The sequence below is a fragment of the Eubalaena glacialis genome, chromosome 3 (assembly GCF_028564815.1).
Source record: "Eubalaena glacialis isolate mEubGla1 chromosome 3, mEubGla1.1.hap2.+ XY, whole genome shotgun sequence".
Classification (NCBI taxonomy): Eukaryota; Metazoa; Chordata; class Mammalia; order Artiodactyla; family Balaenidae; genus Eubalaena; species Eubalaena glacialis.
This window is the reverse complement of record NC_083718.1, coordinates 33,800,305-33,819,920: the sequence shown is the minus strand read 5'-3', so window position 1 is coordinate 33,819,920 and position 19,616 is coordinate 33,800,305. Positions and strand designations below refer to the sequence as shown.

Here is a 19,616-nt window from a genome sequence, read left to right as displayed (position 1 = left end):
TCACATGCAACTTCTTTTTAATTCTCTTAAATTTAAAAATAGATATGTTAAGTAAAGCATTAGGATAGAAATCTGTTGCAAAATCAAATTATAGGATTTCACAGCTCTTAGGCAATCAGATACTCCCTCTCTTTCCTCCTGCCATAAGGAGGTATAGGTCTTTGATTTCCTTTTCTTCTATAATTTATTGCCCTTACTAACATACCTAGAGTTCTCCTACAGTATGTAAAAGGTAGACATTTTGATTTTCAAAAAAAGAGTAATTATGGCCTATCAACATGACTCTGCAGCCATCAATAATAATAATAATTATAATGACTATATAACAGGGAAAAGTTATCGATTAATGTTAAACACAGTAAACAGTATAAAATTGTATGTACGCAGTGATGGCAACTGTGTAAATACATACTGCACATGCACATAAACAAAACCTAGAGAGAAAAAAATTAAATCAGAAAAAACTAAATCAGTTTTTGTGTCAGGTGGCATATTTGTAGCTGATTTATTTTTCATCTTTAAACAAGTCCTTTAATGTTGTTGTAATATGATTTTCACTATAAACACCATTTACAATGGAACTAAAAAATATTGGTGTTCATTAAAGCAGTGGCTTAGTGAGGGCAAATGGCACCCATGGGGAAATGGAATATTTCAGCTCCTTTCTCCCCATGCTCAGAGCTAGATTCTACAAACACAGCTGTTTTTGCAAAGCATTCACAGCAGAGAGCAAGGGAATGTGTGGCCTCCTTTACTGCTCCACTCTCTTCAGGACATCCCTGGCATTCAAGTCAGAAAAGTAGGGCTTCCTTGGTGGCGCAGTGGTTAAGAATCCTCCTGCCAATGCAGGGGACACGGGTTCGAGCCCTGGTCCGGGAAGATCCCACATGCCGCGGAGCAGCTAAGCCCGTGCGCCACAACTACTGAGCCTGCGCTCTAGAGCCCGCGAGCCACAACTACTGAAGCCCGCGTGCCACAACTACTGAAGCCCGCGTGCCTAGAGCCCGTGCTCCGCAACAAGAGAAGCCACCGCAATGAGAAGCCCATGCACCGCAACGGAGAGTAGCCCCTGCTCGCCGCAACTAGAGAAAGCCCGCGCCCAGCAAAGAAGACCCAACACAACCAAAAATAAATAAATAAAATAAATAAATTTATAAAAAAAAAGAAAAAAAAGAAAAGTATACCCATCCACCTATTACTGATCAGCTGTAGTTATAAATGTGATAGTTCTAGGTATACCAGTACAATAAACCATGAGTGTCTCACTACAATACTAGCTAACACTTAAATAGCATTTCCTGGGTGTCAGGCCCCACTCTAAGCATTTTACATAAATAAACTCACTTAATCCTACCACCCTATGAGGAAGATGCTTTTATAATGCCCATCTTACAGATGAGAAAACTGAGGCATGGAGAGTTTAAGTAGTGTGCCCATGGTCACACAGCTGGTGAGATGGTGGAGCCAAGAGTCAACCCAGGCTGTGCAGCCTCGGAGTCCCTCCCCCTCATACCATGCCGTACTGCAGGATGATGGTGTTGCTTTACTAGAAGGGAGTTAGAAATACCATGCCTGAATGTTTAACATCTTGGGCATTGAACATGCCTCAATTCAGTTGATCTTTCTAACAACTCTAAGAGCTAATCATCACCATTTTATAGATGAGGAAAGAGAGACTTAACGGAGCTAAATTATTTGCCCCAGATTACACAATTAGTGAAAGGAATAGCTGCAATTTAAATCCAGATATTCTGGCTTCAACGTCTATGTTTTGAGGGTTTTGTTTTGGAATCTTTCTATTGGGGAAATTTATCATTACAAATATATCAAAACATATTTCTAAAAACTGTTTTTGTTCGTTGATAAATTATCTAATCATCAATTAATTTCTTGTAGAAGTAACACTTGCAGCCAGATCTCTTCTTAAATATTTCGGAAATTGGCTTTTTAATAAGATTTTTCCAGGTAGACTATTCTGTGCTAATTCTGGCCTACTTATGTATATCATATTGAATCTGAAAGTGGATTGTGTATGAACTATTATGTCATACTGTATTACGGTTAACTACAAAACATTGGGCTGATATCCAGAGCCAGAAAGAATAATAATCAGTTTGTATTCTCATTAAATCATTACTCATCTGAAAATATATTTGGTTTTTGAAAAATAATCTACCTTGACTAAAGCCATTCATATTTGCCCATAAAGAAATACAAGTTTGTTTGCATATCCACGAGAAGTATATTTTACACTGTAGACCCAAACCTAGCCAGAAATGTCCTAGGCTGATACTTACAATTACAGGCAATCAAAGGGGTGCTGCAGGGGTTTCCCACCCTTCCTTTCTCTTATTCTTCCAGGACTTCTTACTGTTGGATTCTGGGCAGTCAGGAGCAGTGAAGCTCCAGGGGGTGGGAATGAAATTCTCTCCTAACTAAAATGTGTTACATTTTCCAATTACTTTATTTCACTACCAGATATTTTTACCGATGACTTGGCAAACTGGCAGTTGCAACCCTGATTACAGGCAGAAAACACCTTTTGATTTAGAACGGTTTAAAATTGAGTTAGCCCAAATCCCTTTATTGACTAAAATGATTAAGTTAATAAAAGATTTTACAATAATTTCAGACCCTTACTTCACTGTTTTTACCTCAACCTCGATTTAATAAAACTCTCATCTAAAACATTGTGTTCTTTTAACCTAAGTAATGATTTTGAATTAATTTAAAGCCTTTTAAAATAATCTGCATCACATTAACAAAAGAAAGGTTAAAAACCTTGTGATCATTTTCATTTCTGATTTTGAAAAAAATCCTCTAGCAAACCAGGAATAGAACGGGAACTTCCTTAACCTGATAAAAGGTGTCTTTAACACCTATACCAAATATCATACTCACATCATGCTCAAAGGGAAAATATTAAAAGCATTTTCTTTAGAATAAGAACCAAGGAAAGAATTCCTACTATTATCCCTCTGATTTAATATTGCAATAAAGAGATCTTAGCCAGCACAGTAAAACAAAAAGAAATTAAAGGTAATCAAACTGGACTAAAAAGAATCTACAGAAAAATTATTGTAATTGCAAAGAGTTCATTTTTAGAAGATCAATATACAAAATCAACTGCATTTCTATTTATTAGCAACAAACCATTTAAAACATAATTTTAAAAAGATACTATTCCCAATAGCAACAAAATTTAAAAGCCTACCTAACAAAGCTACCTAATAAAGCTAACAAAAGATGAACCTGACCTTCACTGAGAAAATAATAAAATCTTACTGAAGGACATTAAAGAAAATTTCAATAAACGTAAAGAACATGAACAGGAAGACTCAACAGAATGAAAAGCCAGCTCTTTCCAAATTAATTTATAAAGTCAATAAAATGTCAATCAAAATTCCAATCTGAATTTTTTATGGAACTTGATAAACATTCTAAAATTTATATGGAAGAACAAAGGGACAAGTAAAATAAAGACACCATTTAAAAACAACGACAAGGTGGGGGAAGGGTTGCTATAGGAATTAAGACATTCTGCTCTCAGCACAGGCTAGATGAATTAATCAGAGTAGAGACCCCATTGTATTAATCATAGTTTTTATTTTCTGTATTTTATGATGCTTTGGCATCTTGGGGCCTTGCTAATCCTTGAAAAACTGCCTCTCAAAGGGCTAGCTAATTCCTAAAGATAGTAAAACAAGCCTTTCATATGCAAACCAACCAATCCAAAACGCATACCCCAAACACCTTCCTACCTAACTCTCACACACCAAGCCGTTATTTCTCCTAGTTGGCCAGATATTGGACAACTAGGGACCACACTTATAGCCCAGAGCCCACTAAAATTATTCAAACTAGCTAATCCTAAAATGTTTACCTGGCTTGACCCACTCCTTCCTGCAAACATCACACTAAAGGCATGAGCCCATGCTTTCTTTCACTCCTGCTTCCTGCCTGACCCTGATACTTCCCCATGTGGCTCTGCATGGCATGATCTGCCTGTTCCTCTTGGGAACTGTAGGTAATAAACTCTTCTTTCAAAGGCAGTTGTCTCCATGTCTATCACCTTACCATACTTGATTAAAACAAATCCTATGTACATTTTAAAACACCCATGTATGTATAGAAATTTGATATATGACAAGAGTTAACACTGCAGCTAAGAAGAGAAAGGACAGACTGCTCAAAAATGGTTTTGGGAACAAGATGGGATAGATGTGCTTCTCCCAGTTTCTTCTGCTAAGTACAGCCAAAAACCTGGATGTTATATACAAAGCAGACATAAAAAGACTCTGAAAGATGGAGAGAAGCAGATGGGCTAGGGACCTTGGGACCCGAGGAATGACATGTGGTGAGTGCTCTGAGTTTTCTTTTTACCTCACAAACCCTGGACTGGGTGCTGGAGAAGCCGTAACCTGGAAACATCAATGGGTTCAGACAAAAAAGCCCCACAAAAGCCAAAGGACAAAGAAAGGGAAAAGGAGCAGCCTAGCAAGACAGAAAACTTTTTGACAGTAACTGCTCTACTTCAGCCAAATGGCACACTCCACTCCCAACATAAAGGCACATGGGAAGCTTGGATTTCCACTTCCATGTGTCAGAAGCCCCCTCCCCAGCTGGGTGGTGTCAGTGGAGGCCACGTGGGAGCCCCTGCAGCATCCCAGCAATAATAAGGCACACATACACACACCAGGGCATCAGTGGAGGCCCAGTGGGGGAACTGGACTTCTACCCCCACATGAGAGCAAAGAGTTGGCACCCCTCTTCCCCACCAGTGTGGAGTATGAGGAGGTCAGCTAAAGCAAAAGATTTAGATAAGATCTGGAGTCTCATAACTCAAGTGAGAAAAAACAATAACAGATGCCAACACCAAGATGACAAAAATATTCAAATCATCTGACCAGGATTTTAGAGCAACCATCATAAAATGTTTCAAGGAACGATATGAGACATGTTTGAAACAAATGAAAAATATTAATTCTCTGCAGATAGTACAATATATACAGAAAAACCAAATGTAAATTTTAGAATTGAAAAAAATTCAACAACCAAAATAAAAAATTTATTTAGATGGGCTTGACAGCAGAATGTAGAAAACAGAGGAAAGAATCAATGTACTTGGAGATAGACGTATATAAATAATCCAAACCAAACAAGAGAGAGAAAATAGACTAAAAACAAAACAAAAACAGAGTCTCAGAGTCTTAAGGGATTAGAAGATCTAACACGTATATAATCAGAGTCCCTAAATCAGAGGAAGATGGTCAGGCTAAAAAAGGTATTTGGAGAAATAATGGCTGACAATGTTCCAAATTTGGCAAAAAGCAGTAATCTACAGATTCAAGAAGCTGAATGAATTCCAAACAGGATAAACCTAAAGAAATCTATGCCAAGACTTGTCATAGACAAACTTCTGAAAACTTTTGTGATCTCAAAGGACATCATCAAGAAAGGCAACATACAGAATGGGAAAAAAAATATTGGCAAATCATGTATCTGATAACAGTCTAGTATTCAGAATATATAAAGAACTCTTACAACTCAACAACAAAAAGACAAACTAACTTGTTAAAATATAGGCATATGGCTTGAATAGACATTTCTCCAAAGAACATATACAAAAGGGGAATAAGCACATGAAAAGATGTTCAACATCATTAATCATTAAGGAAATGCAAATCAAAACCACAATGAGATACTACTTTACACCCACCAGGCTGGCTTTTAAAAAAAAGTTGGAGTGGAATAAGAAGTGTTGGCAAGGATATGAGAAATTAGAATCCTCATATATAGGTAGTAGGAATGTAAAATGCTGCAGCCACTGTGGAAAACAACTAGCCATTACTAAAAAAGTTAAACATAGAACTACCATAAGACCTAGCAATTCCACTCCTAGGTATATATCCAAAAGAACTGAAAACACGTACTCAAATATTTGTATGTGAATGTTCAAGGTAGCACTATTCCCAATATCCAAGAGGTGGAAAGAATCCACATGTCCATCAATGAATGAATGAATAGCAAATTGTGGTACATCCATACAATGAACTGTTAGTCATAAAAAGATACAGATACATGCTGCAACATGGATGAACCTTGAAAACCTTAAGCTAAGTGAAAGAAGTCAGTCATAAAACATCACTTACTTAATGATTCCATTCAAATGAAAAATCCAAAAGTAAACTCATTGAAATAGAAAGTAGATTAGTAGTTGCCAGAAGGGAATTGGGGAATAACTGCTTAATGGGTACTGAGTTTTATTTTGGGATGATGAAAATGTTTTGAAACTAGATAGAGGTAGCAGTTTCACAGCATTATGAATGTCCTAAATGCCACTAAAGTGTTCATTTTAAAACAGTAAATTTTATGTTATGTGAATTTAATCTCAATTAAAAAATTTTCTGATTCCTGACATTGTACTGTGAATATCCTTATGTCTTTAGTCTAAGGAAATACATACTAAAGTTTTGGGGAGGGAGTAAAAGGTCATGATGTCTACAATTTAGTTTGAGAAAAAAATAATAGATAAAATTACAAAACAAATGGGGTAAAAAGTTAAGACTTGGTAAACCTAGGTTAAGGCCACACAGGAACTTTTTGTTGGAATCTTTCTGTAAGTTTGAAATCATTTTTTAAAATTACATTAAAAAAAAAAAAGACACCTAGGGGGAGTTCCCTGGTGGCCTAGTGGTTAGGATTCTGGGCTCTCAACGCAAAAAAAAAAAAAAAAAAAAGCCACCAAGAAAAGAGTGAAAAGATAAGCCCATTGGTGGGGGATGTTAGTAATGGGAGAGGCTATGCATGTGTGGGGGTCAGGGGTTATATGGGAAATCTCTGTACCTTCCTCTCCATTTTGCTATGAACCTAAGACTACTGCAAAAAAATCTTTTTCTCACACACAAAAAATCCCAAGCTACTAGAAGATATGTTCTACACTTAATGACTAACAAAGGATTAGTATCCAAAATATATAGAGCTCTTATAAATTAACAAGAAAAGGGTAAACAATAGAAAAATGGGCAAGAGAAATGAACAGGCATTTCACGGATGAGAAAACACAAATGACCAACAAACACGTGAAAAGATGCTCAACTTACTAATAATAAGAAAAATACAAATTATAATCATAATGAACTACCATCTTCCAACCACTACATTGACAAAAATGAAATCTGGCAATACTAAATTTTGAAGAAGATTTAGAACAATGGAGCTCTTAATATATTGCTGGTAGGAACATAAAATGTTGCAGCTTCTTTGCAGAGCAATTTAGCATGCTGTCTTAAGTTGAAGAGAGATATATCCTTTGATTCTACTGCTAGTGGAGCAGTTCCACTCCTAGATCATTCATTCAATCAGAAAAAGATTTCTTGTACATTTACACAATGGATCATTTGTCACAATGTTTGTAGCAGCATTGCTTGTATTAGAAAAACTTGGAAATGATCCAGATGTCCAATAAATAAAGAATGGATAGATATATTTTCATAATAAGTATACAGCAGTAAAAATGAATGAACTAGAGCTACAAATATGGGATGAAGCTCACAACATAATACTGAATGATAAAGGAAAGTTACAAAGAATACTTACATTATGTTATAATTTAAATAAAATCCAAAATCATGAGAAACTAATGTCTGTGGATACTGTAAAGAAAAGGAAAAGAATGAAAAGTAGAAAACTGAGGTCAGTGGTTACCTTGGGGGAAAGGAAGGAAGGGAATATGATCAGGGAGGGATACATTGGGGTCTTCAACTGAATTAGCAATGATTTTTTTATAAATCTCTGGAGTGGGACTCTAACTACTCATTATGTGATTCTTTATAAATTTTTAGATGCGTAAGATATGTTATAATAAAATGTCAAAAAAAGTTTTTCAGGTTTGAGATTTTTTTTTGTCCACTTGGGAAAATTCCAGGTACCCATATGCATATGTGTCAGCCCATTTTAACTCTCATGATTTCTGTAGCATGGTTTAATGTGTGAATGGAAGGGTCACCAACAAGTGCCTCGCAAGGACTTTCTTTGCAAAGCAATCATCAGAAAGAAAGCCTTTGCTTCCATGGGTGAACAGATGTTCTGGAGTCCTTCTGCGATATAAAAAAAAGAGACACTAGGGGGAGCTGTTTCACTACTCAGGTGCCTGGTGTTTTTCCACCCCTTTGGCAGCTTGATATACTGGAAAGGGCAATAGAATGGAAACTGGGAGACTGGAATTCTATTCCAATTTTTCTTCTAACTCTCTGTGCTTTGGGCAAGTCATATGCTGTCTCTGCTTGTTTCCTCATCTATAAGATGAACCATATAGCCTCCTCCAAGAAGCCTTTCCGATAGTAAATTGCATAATCAATAATTATCTATAGTAAATCATGCCTGGACTCATTAATTGCGAGGAATAGTGCCTGGTGCTCACAAAGCCCTAACAAGTCCCGAGAGATTAAAATAACTCAGGGGTCCTCATGTGAGAGGTACAACAGGAAGTTCCTCTCCCTAAAATGGATACATATATCTATACTCATAATGCAAATTATAAATTAGCTAAAGTCAGTATGGTTATATTCTTAGATGAAAGGGAAAGGAAAGCTGCGTTTCCTAAACAAATTCATATTTTTCCTACAGAAAAAGACCACCACTGCTCATAATTTGGTTTTATGAAAATAAATAAGTTTACCTTTATTATCATCTTAGAATCATTGTAATCACAGTTTGGTTTCACTATCTCTTCCTGCTGCTCTTGTATTTCAAAACTGGGTTCTACTACACAGAAAGAATCAGCATGTAATCAATAAGATAAAGGTATATTGATCATTAGGCATATTTAAGCATATCTACCAGGAGGTCAGTATTTTTACAAGAAGAATGTTAAATTACATTCCTTGTAAGGATGGCATTTAGTTCCCATTAGCACATGTCATAGGTAAGAACAAAGGGCTTATTAAGTAGTTATAGAATATGTAATTTACTCTTCACTTTGACCCAACTGTAATATACAACTACTATTGGGAATAAGGATGTTTTTCAATTAATTAAGAAACTATTGTAGAGATGTTTAACCTGATCAGGTCTCCTAAAATCTTTACATGCAACTCAAACCACACATTTAATGGTAGTCTTAATGGTAGTATATTCCCTTCGTACATTGGGCCTTCTGATTGCAGCACTTGAGGTAGGCCCTGCACATGATAATTATAGGCCTACAAGGTATATTATCAGCAACAATAGCAACTGAGACACAGAGAGTAAAAATCCTATTAAAGTCCTGGCACAAAGACAATGAAACAGATCTCAGAACTGGAAACGAAAAAGAGACATGAAGCTTTCTTTCCCTTCCTTTTCCTTCCCTGGAATGTCAGTGTGTCCTGCACTGGAAGTGTGGCAGAGGGGACATGGACTCAGGGTGTCAGCATGCCTGGAGGACAGTGAAATGGAGTAGGGAGCTATGGATATGGAGGGGACTTTGGGGTGCCTGGTGGTTGAAGAACAAGAGCAGTAGGGGAGGCGACAGCATGGAGGCTTTAGTGTGCCCTGTGTCCAAGGAGGACAGTAAAGGGAGGGCCACATAGAGGTGCTGGCATGTCCAGGGGTCAAGGAAATGATGGGGACTATGCAGAGAAGGAGCAGGCTATTATGATTGTGAGATTGGTTACACTGAGAAAATTAGAAAATTGAGCAAAAATGTAAACATACTGAGGATAATGGAAGGCAGGTTTCTCACTGTCAGAGAAGTGACTTACAAACACAGAAAGGAGAAAGGTTAGAAAGAACACTGCAACGCTGGATTGTAATTGGAGGTCAATATGGACTCATGGTTTAAAAATATATATAGAGGGCTTCCCTGGTGGCGCAGTGGTTGAGAGTCTGCCTGCCAATGCAGGGGACACGGGTTCGAGCCCTGGTCTGGGAAGATCCCACATGCCGCGGAGCAACTAGGCCCGTGAGCCACAACTACTGAGCCTGTGTGTCTGGAGCCCGTGCTCCGCAACACGAGAGGCCGCGATAGTGAGAGGCCGGCGCACTGCGATGAAGAGTGGCCCCCACTTGCCGCAACTAGAGAAAGCCCTCGCACAGAAACGAAGACCCAACACAGCCATAAATAAATAAATAAATAAATAAAAGAAATTTACAATAATGTCCTTCAGCTCATTAAAAAAAAAAAAAATATATATATATATAGAGAGAGAGAGAGAGATAAAAATAGTGATAGATGCATATGTGTATGTGTACATATACACAAACATTTATTTTCTAGCTCTGTCCGCTGAGAGGGCCGAGAAGCAACAACTCCCCAGCAACCAGGAGCTCACTGAAGGCCTAGATCTTGGTTTCTGAACTGATATCCTGCAGTAAAAGGAACCAGCGCTCCTGGGGCAGAAAAAGCACAAGATGGGTCTGAAACATCTTGTTGGGCCAGAAATTAAGGAAATCCTCAAGGAATGATGAAGACACGTCAAAAGGACACAGTATCCATCTTTTTTTTTTTTTTTTTGCCGCATGGCATGTGGCATCTTAGTTCCCTGACCAGGGATTGAACCCACGCCCCCTGCAGTGGAAGCGTGGAGTCTTCACCCCTGGACTGCCAGGGCTCCCACTAGCCAAATCTGGGACAAATTGAGCATTAGGATAAATAATCATATCAATAGGTACAACCACTGAAGTGAAGAGTCAATGAACTCATACTAGTATGAATGAATGAATGAATGAACGAACATATGAACAAACCAACCAACCAATCAACCAACAAATAAATAAATAAATGAGGGTGAAGGGAAAGTCTTCCTCACAATAGAATACCAACTAATAAATTTAGAAGAAATAATAGAAATAGAAACTTCCAATGGGCCATCATGATGATGGAAGTTGAATTAGGCAGTCACTTATGGGTACTGGGCTAATGGATAAGGTTTGATGAGGTGTCATTTCAGAATATTTCCCCACTAAATACTGTTCAGTTCCAAAGGGGAAAATGATGGCTTTATGGAGGAATCTGAGAGACACCAACTTTTCCAGGTGATTAAGGCTGGCGTTACTAGCAGTGGAACAGAATGAGAAGAGCACAGCATCATTTCTGAGGAATTCCTGCCTGGATGCATGGCCTCTATGAATAGTCAAAAGAAAAATCAGAAAAATCACCTGCAGAATGAAAGGCCTATACTCTTTAAAACAGTCAAGGGCATTTGACAGGGAAAGACTGAGGCACTGTTGTTCCAGACTGAAAAGACCTGACAACTAAAGGCAACACATGTTCCTGGATTGGCCTTGGACCAGAAAGCAAAAGACATTATTGGAACAGTTGATGAAATCTGAATGGGGTCTGAATATTGGATGTTAGCATTGAATCAATGTAAATTTCATTATTTGGAGTGTTATACAGTGGTTATGTGGGAAAGTATACTTTGGGGGTAGCAGAATACATGCTGGAAGGCTGAGGGGCTTCATGTCTACAGTTTGCTCTCAGTGGTTCAGAAAGACATAGTGGTAGGGTACCTGCATGCACGCACACACACACAAACACACATACACTAAGGACCTAGTGTATAGCACAGGGAACTATACTCAATAACTCAGTTATTTTGTAATAACCTATAAGGGAAAAGAAGCTGAAAAAGAATATATATATATATGTATAACTGAATCACTGTGCTGTACACCTGAAACTAGCACAACATTGTAAATCAACTATAGTTCAATAAAAAAAAAGTGTGGTAAAAGGTAACAATTAGATTATCTGGGATATGGGAATTCTATGTACTATTCTTGCAACTTTCCCTAAGTTTGAACTAATCTCAAAATAAATTATTCAAAAAAATGTTTAAAGGGGCATGGGATGGATTTAAACCTAAGATTGAGAAGAAGGAATCCTATATACTGCGAGGGCACATATGACTTTTTTTAAAAGCTTGGTCTGCCTCATTCAACACAGGGTGCTCACAGAGAACAATCTTTAATTATATCTGTATATTTAACTATATAAATATATCTGTAGGCACCTGTAAATCACATTCTATGGCACTTGGGAGTTCAATACTAAAGATTCAGTTTCCATTATGTTATTTTTCACTAAATATATTGCTTTGTATTGCAGATAATTAAAGATTATGCTTTTTATATAATAATAATATTAATGATAGAATAGTACTTATTGTATTTATATAACTCTTATTATATGTCATCACTACTCTATTTTACATATTTCTACTTAATCCTCACAACACTCTATGAAGTTGAGACTATTATTATCCGTATTTATAGATGACGAAACTAAGACACAGAGAGGGCAAGTGTCTTGTCAAAGTTAGTGGCAGAACTGGGATTTGAACCCAGGTAGTCAGACTCTGGAGTCCATATTTTTGATACACATATTCTTTGTTTCCAGAGCTCTATTTAAATTTCTTCAGGACAGAAACTACGGCTCCTTTTGCTCCTATTTTCTTCCTGAAGAAGGTCTAGCACAACGTCCCGTACCCAATAAATAGTTGTTAACTCACAGGCTGAGATCCAGGGGTGGAAGCTCTGTTACAACCATTCCCTGGATGGTCATCAATTTGTGATGACCTAAGCATTGTCTCTCAAGAGAATACATCAAGGTATGATGTCAGAAAGCGAGATCTTCAACATCAGTGTAGGATAAAGTTTCCTTTCAGTTTGGTCAACAGGGACTGAGTAACTCCCTCTCCCCCCATATTCCTGGCATTGAACTAAACATAGAGGATTCAGACATAGGTTTTTACTCTCAAAAGTTTACAGCCTAGAGCAAAAGCTCCTGGGCAGAGGGTGGAAGTAGGGGTTGATTGAAAAGGCAGATTCCTAGAACCAGACCCACAGAATCCATTTTGAGAAACTCCTAGTGGAATGTAGTATAGGACAGGTGGCAAGATAAAAAGAAGGCATTCCAGGATGGGAGAACAGAATGAACGGAGATTCTGGCAGGAAACAGCATGCTCTGTCTGGGAGAGAATAAGGAAACACACAGATGGGGCCAGGAGCACACACCTCCCAGGGTCAGCTGCCCTCTGGGTGTTGCTTGCATCAGTCCTCCGCAACCAGCATGCATGTCCAAACACTTCACCCTTTGGAACCACTCCCAAACCCAGGGTGACAATATGCCCTGTTTTGCCAGGACAGTCCTGTTTTACTTCTGTTATTCCAGAGTCCCTTCTGGTTAGTCTCCCCTTTCATTCTCAAAAGCATCCTGTTTGGGATGATAAATTATATGGTCACCCTACTTAAACCCCACTTTATGCAAGCTCGATGTTGTAGATTATTTTGCCTCCCTACTGCCCCCAAACCCTATTTTTTTCCTCTTTGGGGGAAGGGGACTTAGAGCCTGAGTTATACACATTGGCTTAACTCCCTCCTCCATCAGTGGAAACATAAGCTGTGTCTAGGGTCTATCTGATGAAAAAAAAACCCAATTAAAAAAAAATAATGACTTGGCTTTCTGGTGGTCTTAATCACCAAATCAAATGGGCCATATATGTGACTTGATAAAACACACAGAGTATGAAAAAGTGTCCAGAAATCGACATAATCCAAATCTCAAAGTGGTTTGTATTCCACTAGAAACCTACTAAAATGAGAGGAAAATGTGTGTTCATTGGTGTTTCAAAGAAATGCAAATACTACCTTTGCAGGTACTTAGAGGACTGTTAGGTACAGACCACTGCTTTTAAGTAATTAAAGTCTATGGTGTTCGACAAGTGTCTCAATAAACACATGTTGTACCACCTTTTACGTGGAAATTTAAGTGCTTATTTACATTTACTTTCAGATTTAAAGTTGAACAGATGTCTTGGGGCCCTTCCGAGAATCAAAATGGCTTATATAAATCCTTCAGATCAAAATATTTTATGCCATCACAAACTTTCTATTAAATTCTATTGCCAATTCAAAATATTGATGTGGTTTTATTTCGGGTTTATGTAAAGCAAAGACTGAAGGGCACTGGTCCCACCTGATGCATTTTTAAATACTCAGGCTGCCGTTTCTCCTGTGAATGTCTTTGCAGGAACTATACAAAAGGGTTTTCTGTGGAAACGAGGTTTAATGAATGGAAAGGATTCCTTTAATGAGCCATTTAGAAGATTTTTAAAATCCTTTTAGAAAATTTATAAGATATCAGAATTCCTTCATCTAATTTGAATTATGTTTTAATGGGAAGTTAAAGCTACAGCGTACTGCAGGAGTGTTTACTTGGAGTCTCCTTTTCATTTGGTATTTAAACTCAGCAAGTAGTTTAAATACTAGAACACACTTGTAAACTTAACCTATTTGTCACTAGAGTGTTTGATGAGGTGAGCTTTGAACTCCTACTACGTGCAAGAGCCCGTGACAGCCAATGAAGGGAATAAAAGGCAACTGTAAAGGGATGCACAGGATTGGCCTTTGAGATGTTCCTTAAATGATCACAGTATTTTAACAGGAAGAAAAATGGGGAGGGGGGTGGGAAAATGAAAGGAATTCCAGGCATAAAGAACAGTTGAGGCAAAGGCACGTAGGAAGAAAGTGTGAGAGGTGCAGAAACAAGTAATTATGGTTTGGATCTGACGATGAGGGAGATAAAGTTACAGGAGACATTTGTGTCTCCTCATGGTGCATAGTAAGTTTGCCTCTTGCTCTAAAGTCTCCAGGCAAATTAATAATTTGATTCAATCTCTGCTGATAGATTTGAACCTGAATTGGGAAATGTTGGAGGAAGAGGCCAGTTAGGAGGATTTTGAAATTGTTCAAAAAAATTTTTTTTCAAGTAGCTGAATGCAAGCTAAGATAGCAGCAGTGGGAAGAGAAGGAGGGATAATTTTTTAAAAACTCATAATTCTAATCCATGGGACTTGGCGATTGTTTATACCTAAGGAGCTGAGGGGCGTGGCATCCCAAGACAACTCGGAGGCTTTGAGCCTGGACAGTGGGAAGGCAGTAAAGCCATCAGGATAAACAGAGGCCACACATGCAGGTTGGGGTGAGTGAAAATGAGCTTGATCCTGGATAGCCTGAGTGTGAGGTGCTGGAATATAACCACAGGGGGAATTATAAATACATATATCTAATCTTTGAAATGTTCATGATGACAAACATTTGTTGGGTGAATGCGGGAAGGAGGGAAAGCAGGAGGGGAAGAGAAGGAGAAGGAAGGAGCTCTCCAGGACAGAAAGCAACTGGATATTCAGGCCTAAGCCTAGGAGGGGTGTCCTGTGTGGAGGTTCTATGTGGAGTCACGACACAGAGGCGGGAAGTGAGGAGACAGCAAGGGAAACGATGCAGAGCGGAAGGGAAGAGGGCTGAAGACAGACCTCAGGCGCAAGCTTCTTTAGGGGCCAAAAGACAAAGACTCAGCACAGAACAGGAAGAGGGTAGAACCAAGAACCGAGAGAGCACAGAGCTGCCAAAATCTAAGAAAGCAGGTGTCTCTAAATAAGGAGGGACAGTGGTCAGAAGGCTGAGAAAGGTTCCCTAGAGTTGATGACCTGGAGTTCATTATGTGAGCTAATGATGTGCCCGGTCCAAGGCTAAGAGCGTTACCGGCCTTTCCCTTCCCAGCCACCCTGTAAACGGGCGCTGCTATTAAGTGCTGCACTAGGGGAGGCTTAGATCTGTTAAGGTCGCACCACTAGCAAGTGGAAGGGCAGGGTCTCTAAGCCAGCTGGGCTTACCCAAACCTGTTACTCTCACACACCTGGCCTTGTGCTTCAATGACCTCAGTGTCCGGGAGAGAGAGAGAGAGAGAAGGGAACAGGAACTCACAGTTATTCCATGCTCACTGTGGGTCTATATGAGACCACGGGTGGCAAAAGGACAGAGAGGGGACACCAGCTGGAGGGGAGAGGGTGGCTATCTCAGGGTGAGGAGATGGCGCAGGAGGACACTGTGACTCTGGGTCCTGTGCTAGAACGTGGAAATAGTTTCACAAAACAGAAACCTGCATTAAAGTGAGCTTTTTTAAACTAGGATTTTACCATTATAACAGAATGTAATGACTCTCTATTTCCCTTCTTAATACACATGAAAAGTGCTATTTTCTATATTTAATATATGTGTAAAAGTATTCATGCGTTAGAATTGTACATACTTTTTTGGGTCCCTTGTTTTTTTCTGATGAGAAGATGATATTTCCTTTCAAAATGATAGTGACATTAAGCTCTGGATCATGGGAAACAAAAGGAAAATAGGCCATGAGAACATATGAGCTAGCAAAGGGAATACACACCAATGGTAGGAGTGAATTCTCTCAATTGTAGGGCAAAAGATTTTTGTGAGAGGGAGAAAATTCACTTTGCCCTTCTGAGGGAAAGGAGCATTTCTGCAGTGGCCTTTGTGGAACACACAGGCCTTCCCCTGGGAGCACAGGGAGGGCTCCTACCAGGGAGGCTGTCACATTTGTATGCCTCTGAGAGAAATACATTGCAGAGCCTGAGCTGGCTGCTCATCTGGGCGCGTTTTTAGTCTAGTCATTGCCCCTTCAAAGCAGCTGTAAGCCTCATGAATCCCTGATTGTCAAGATAGGGCAGGAGGATTTCTTCTGTATCCCAAGAAGCATCCAGGGGAGGGAAGGCCAAACCTGTGCAAAAAGGCTTTGAAATCAGGGGAACCGCCAGGAGCAGAAAAGGTTGTTAATCAACCCTCGGCTTCAGTCTGTGAAGAAGCATTTTGATAAACTTGGAGCAGTTGTGTGCTGTTGGACATTCAGCAGAGGTTTTAATGCAGGGGATTTTAAATGAGTTCTCCAAGTCACAAATATTTGGGAAGTTTGAAAAGAGGTGAGATCATTAACGCTATGTCCACCTAGTGACAAAACAATGAGTGAAAATGAGAAAAATCGAATCCACCCATTGTTTGGATGACCTAATGATCAGCCTCAGGTCTGGAACTGCCCTACCCCTCCACCACAACCCCACCCCAGGCCTGGATGTCTCTGTGAAATGCCCAAGGCTGAATGTCCACAAGATCCCATGAGTTCCATGACAACCCCTCCATTCTAATGGCACTAGGGTCTTATTGAGGGTCCTCAACGAGCAAATTCAAACATCCAATTTAGACCTGACCTTGAGAAGCAGGTTTTCTGTTTGTACTAACCACCGGCCATTGACGTTGCAGAATAGCATTACAAGAGTAGGACTGAACCAGAGCTTCCCCCTCTGACCTGATTGCCCGCAGTTGGCTAGCATCAGGTAGAGAGTCTAAAGCAATGGCAAAGCTTGCAAACTGAAGGCCCAGCTTTCTCCTAGCCCTCGCATAAACGCACCTCTGTGGAGGGCTACATGCTGGGAACCAGGATGGCTTGAGACCACAACAGCTTGCCTGTGCAGGTCTGACCTGCAGTCCTGGGCAGTCGTGAGCAGTGAGTGTACAAGCCTTCCTCTCTGGAATCTTCTAGTCTGACACTGCTTTTCATCAGAGGGCTGGTCGAGTCCCCTCAGCTCCTATCTTTGGCAGGAAACAGAGGCAGCCGCAGGTCTGGGTCAAGACTTTGAACGCATCCCACATCCAGAAAGGGTCTAGGGTCACCACTTGCCTTGAGGTACCCCCATGCTAACTGTTCTGCTCAGGGGCCAGTGGGGTCTGTCCCCAAACTCTGCTGCCATTTCCAAATGAGGCCATGCCAGACTCTCGGGGAAAGCTCTCAGTGCCTGCGCCACCACCAATACCAGGCATTACTGGGGATTTTTCAGAGGGCCCCAGGCACTTACATTGTTTGTTGAGCTCTTAATTTGAACTATATGAAACTGCCATTTTTTGTAGATCAGACATGGACAAAAATGTCATATGTTCATCCTCATAATAGAAATTATGAGAAAAGTGTAGAGTATGTGGTAGAAAGAGCACAATTATGACAGCCAGACCCGGGTTCAAATCTCAGTCCTGTCACTTTTCTGTCACAGTATATTCAACATATGCGAATTCCTGCTATGTGCCTAGTACTGTTCTAGGACCTGGACACGTAGTGGTAATGAAGACAGACGGGCCTTACTCTTCATAGCACATTTTAATGGAAGCTTATCTTTCGGGGCTTCTTCCTAGCTATATGATGTTGGGCCAGTCACCTGGCCTGTCTGAACTTCACCTAAGTATTGTGAAGGTTAAATGAGATAATGCCTGTTAGGCCAGAAATGCACTGATGGCCTTCAATAAGTGATAGTTTCTGTTATTTTACTGTGGCTCACATAGGACTCCTAATAAATATTTATTGGACAAAAGAGCCTCGGAATGCATTGCGGGAATCTTCAAGCCCACCCCTAAGAGCCCAAACTGGACACCCCTGCAGGAGAACGGCGCACCTGGGGCAGGGGCCACTGAAAGGGAAACCCACGGATCCCAAAGTTCACTGCTCCCGCCCACCCTGGGACCTGGAAGAGACCAGCTGTGGTCAGCCCCCATTAAATCAGGAAGGCAGTAGGCACAGGAGGAGTTTGGGGAGGTGCAACCTAGTTCATATTTCTTTTCTTTTTTTTTTTTTAATTTATTTATATTTTATTTTTGGCTGCGTTGGGTCTTTGTTGCTGCACGCGGGCTTTCTCTAGTTGCGGCGAGCGGGGGCTACTCAGTGCGGTGGCTTCTCTTGTTGCGGAGCACGGGCTCTAGGCGCGCAGGCTTCAGTAGTTGTGGTACGTGGGCTCAGTAGTTGTGGATCGCGGGCTCTAGAGCTCAGGCTCATTAGTTGTGGCGCACAGGCTTAGTTGCACCGCGGCATGTGGGATCTTCCCGGACCAGGGCTCGAACCCGTGTCCCCTGCATTGGCAGGCGGATTCTTAACCACTGCGTCACCAGGGAAGTCCCTAGTTCATATTTCTTAATGGATGTGCAATCGTTTAATATGAAGAAAATAATTGTCAAATTTATTGATTGAGGCAAAGCAGAGGTTGAGACCTCAAAAGAGACCTGGAAATTACCTGTAGGAACTTCCGGTTTTAGAAATCAAACACAGAGTTGGCTCTGGTTAGTAAGAGAACGTGCAGAATGACCAGTCCTTCCCCTGACAGTCTACCCCACTGAGGCACTGGCATGAATGTAGACATGGAGTTAACAGATTCCTTTTGCAGCCCAAGGGCCTATTTTCCAGGGTCTGTGTGCAAAGAGCCCGTAGGGATATTTCACAGGTCACCCTGCATACCATTTAAAGCTGCATAAATCATGCCGGACAAGGTATGAGTAAGCGCACAGCTGCTATCTACAGTACAGCTTCTGACGGTACCTTCACTGTCATCATAGTCCTGAGCTCTGTCCAGTTCTCTGGGTCTGTTCATCTCGGGTGATGCACAGGGAGTTGAGACCAACAATTGCACTAACTTCTTTTCATACACTTTTCTGGTGGAAGCTGAGGAGGAATGTGGAGAGCAGTTAAGTTGCTCTGTTTGTGTATGTGATCTCACTGGATTCAAAATATTTCACAACTCAGGTCTTTATTCTTGTATCTTACATTATTGGCTAATTATGGCTTTTACAATAAGGTAGACCCCACAACTACTCAACTCACTCCTTTCCTTCCACCGTCACTTAAGGTGGGGCCTCTGTGGACTGGCCACGGAGTCAGGCATTGGGTACATCAGGGAACAAGACTGACGAAGTTGCACATCTTATCTATGGGAAATGTGGACAATAAGTATATAAACAGTTAA

The 19,616-nt window shown here is 40.2% G+C and overlaps 1 protein-coding gene across 1 annotated transcript in view; it reads right to left on the bottom strand.

Moving 5' to 3' along the window:
• LEMD1 (LEM domain containing 1) overlaps positions 1 to 19,616 on the bottom strand; it is a 39,151-nt gene that overhangs the window by 3,964 nt on the left and 15,571 nt on the right. Inside the window, exons 5-6 of the mRNA XM_061183723.1 lie at positions 19,193 to 19,315; positions 16,073 to 16,143 (exon numbers count right to left, since the gene is read on the bottom strand). Coding sequence (XP_061039706.1) covers positions 16,073 to 16,143; positions 19,193 to 19,315 — 194 coding nt within the window. The remainder of the gene's footprint in view (positions 1 to 16,072; positions 16,144 to 19,192; positions 19,316 to 19,616) is intronic.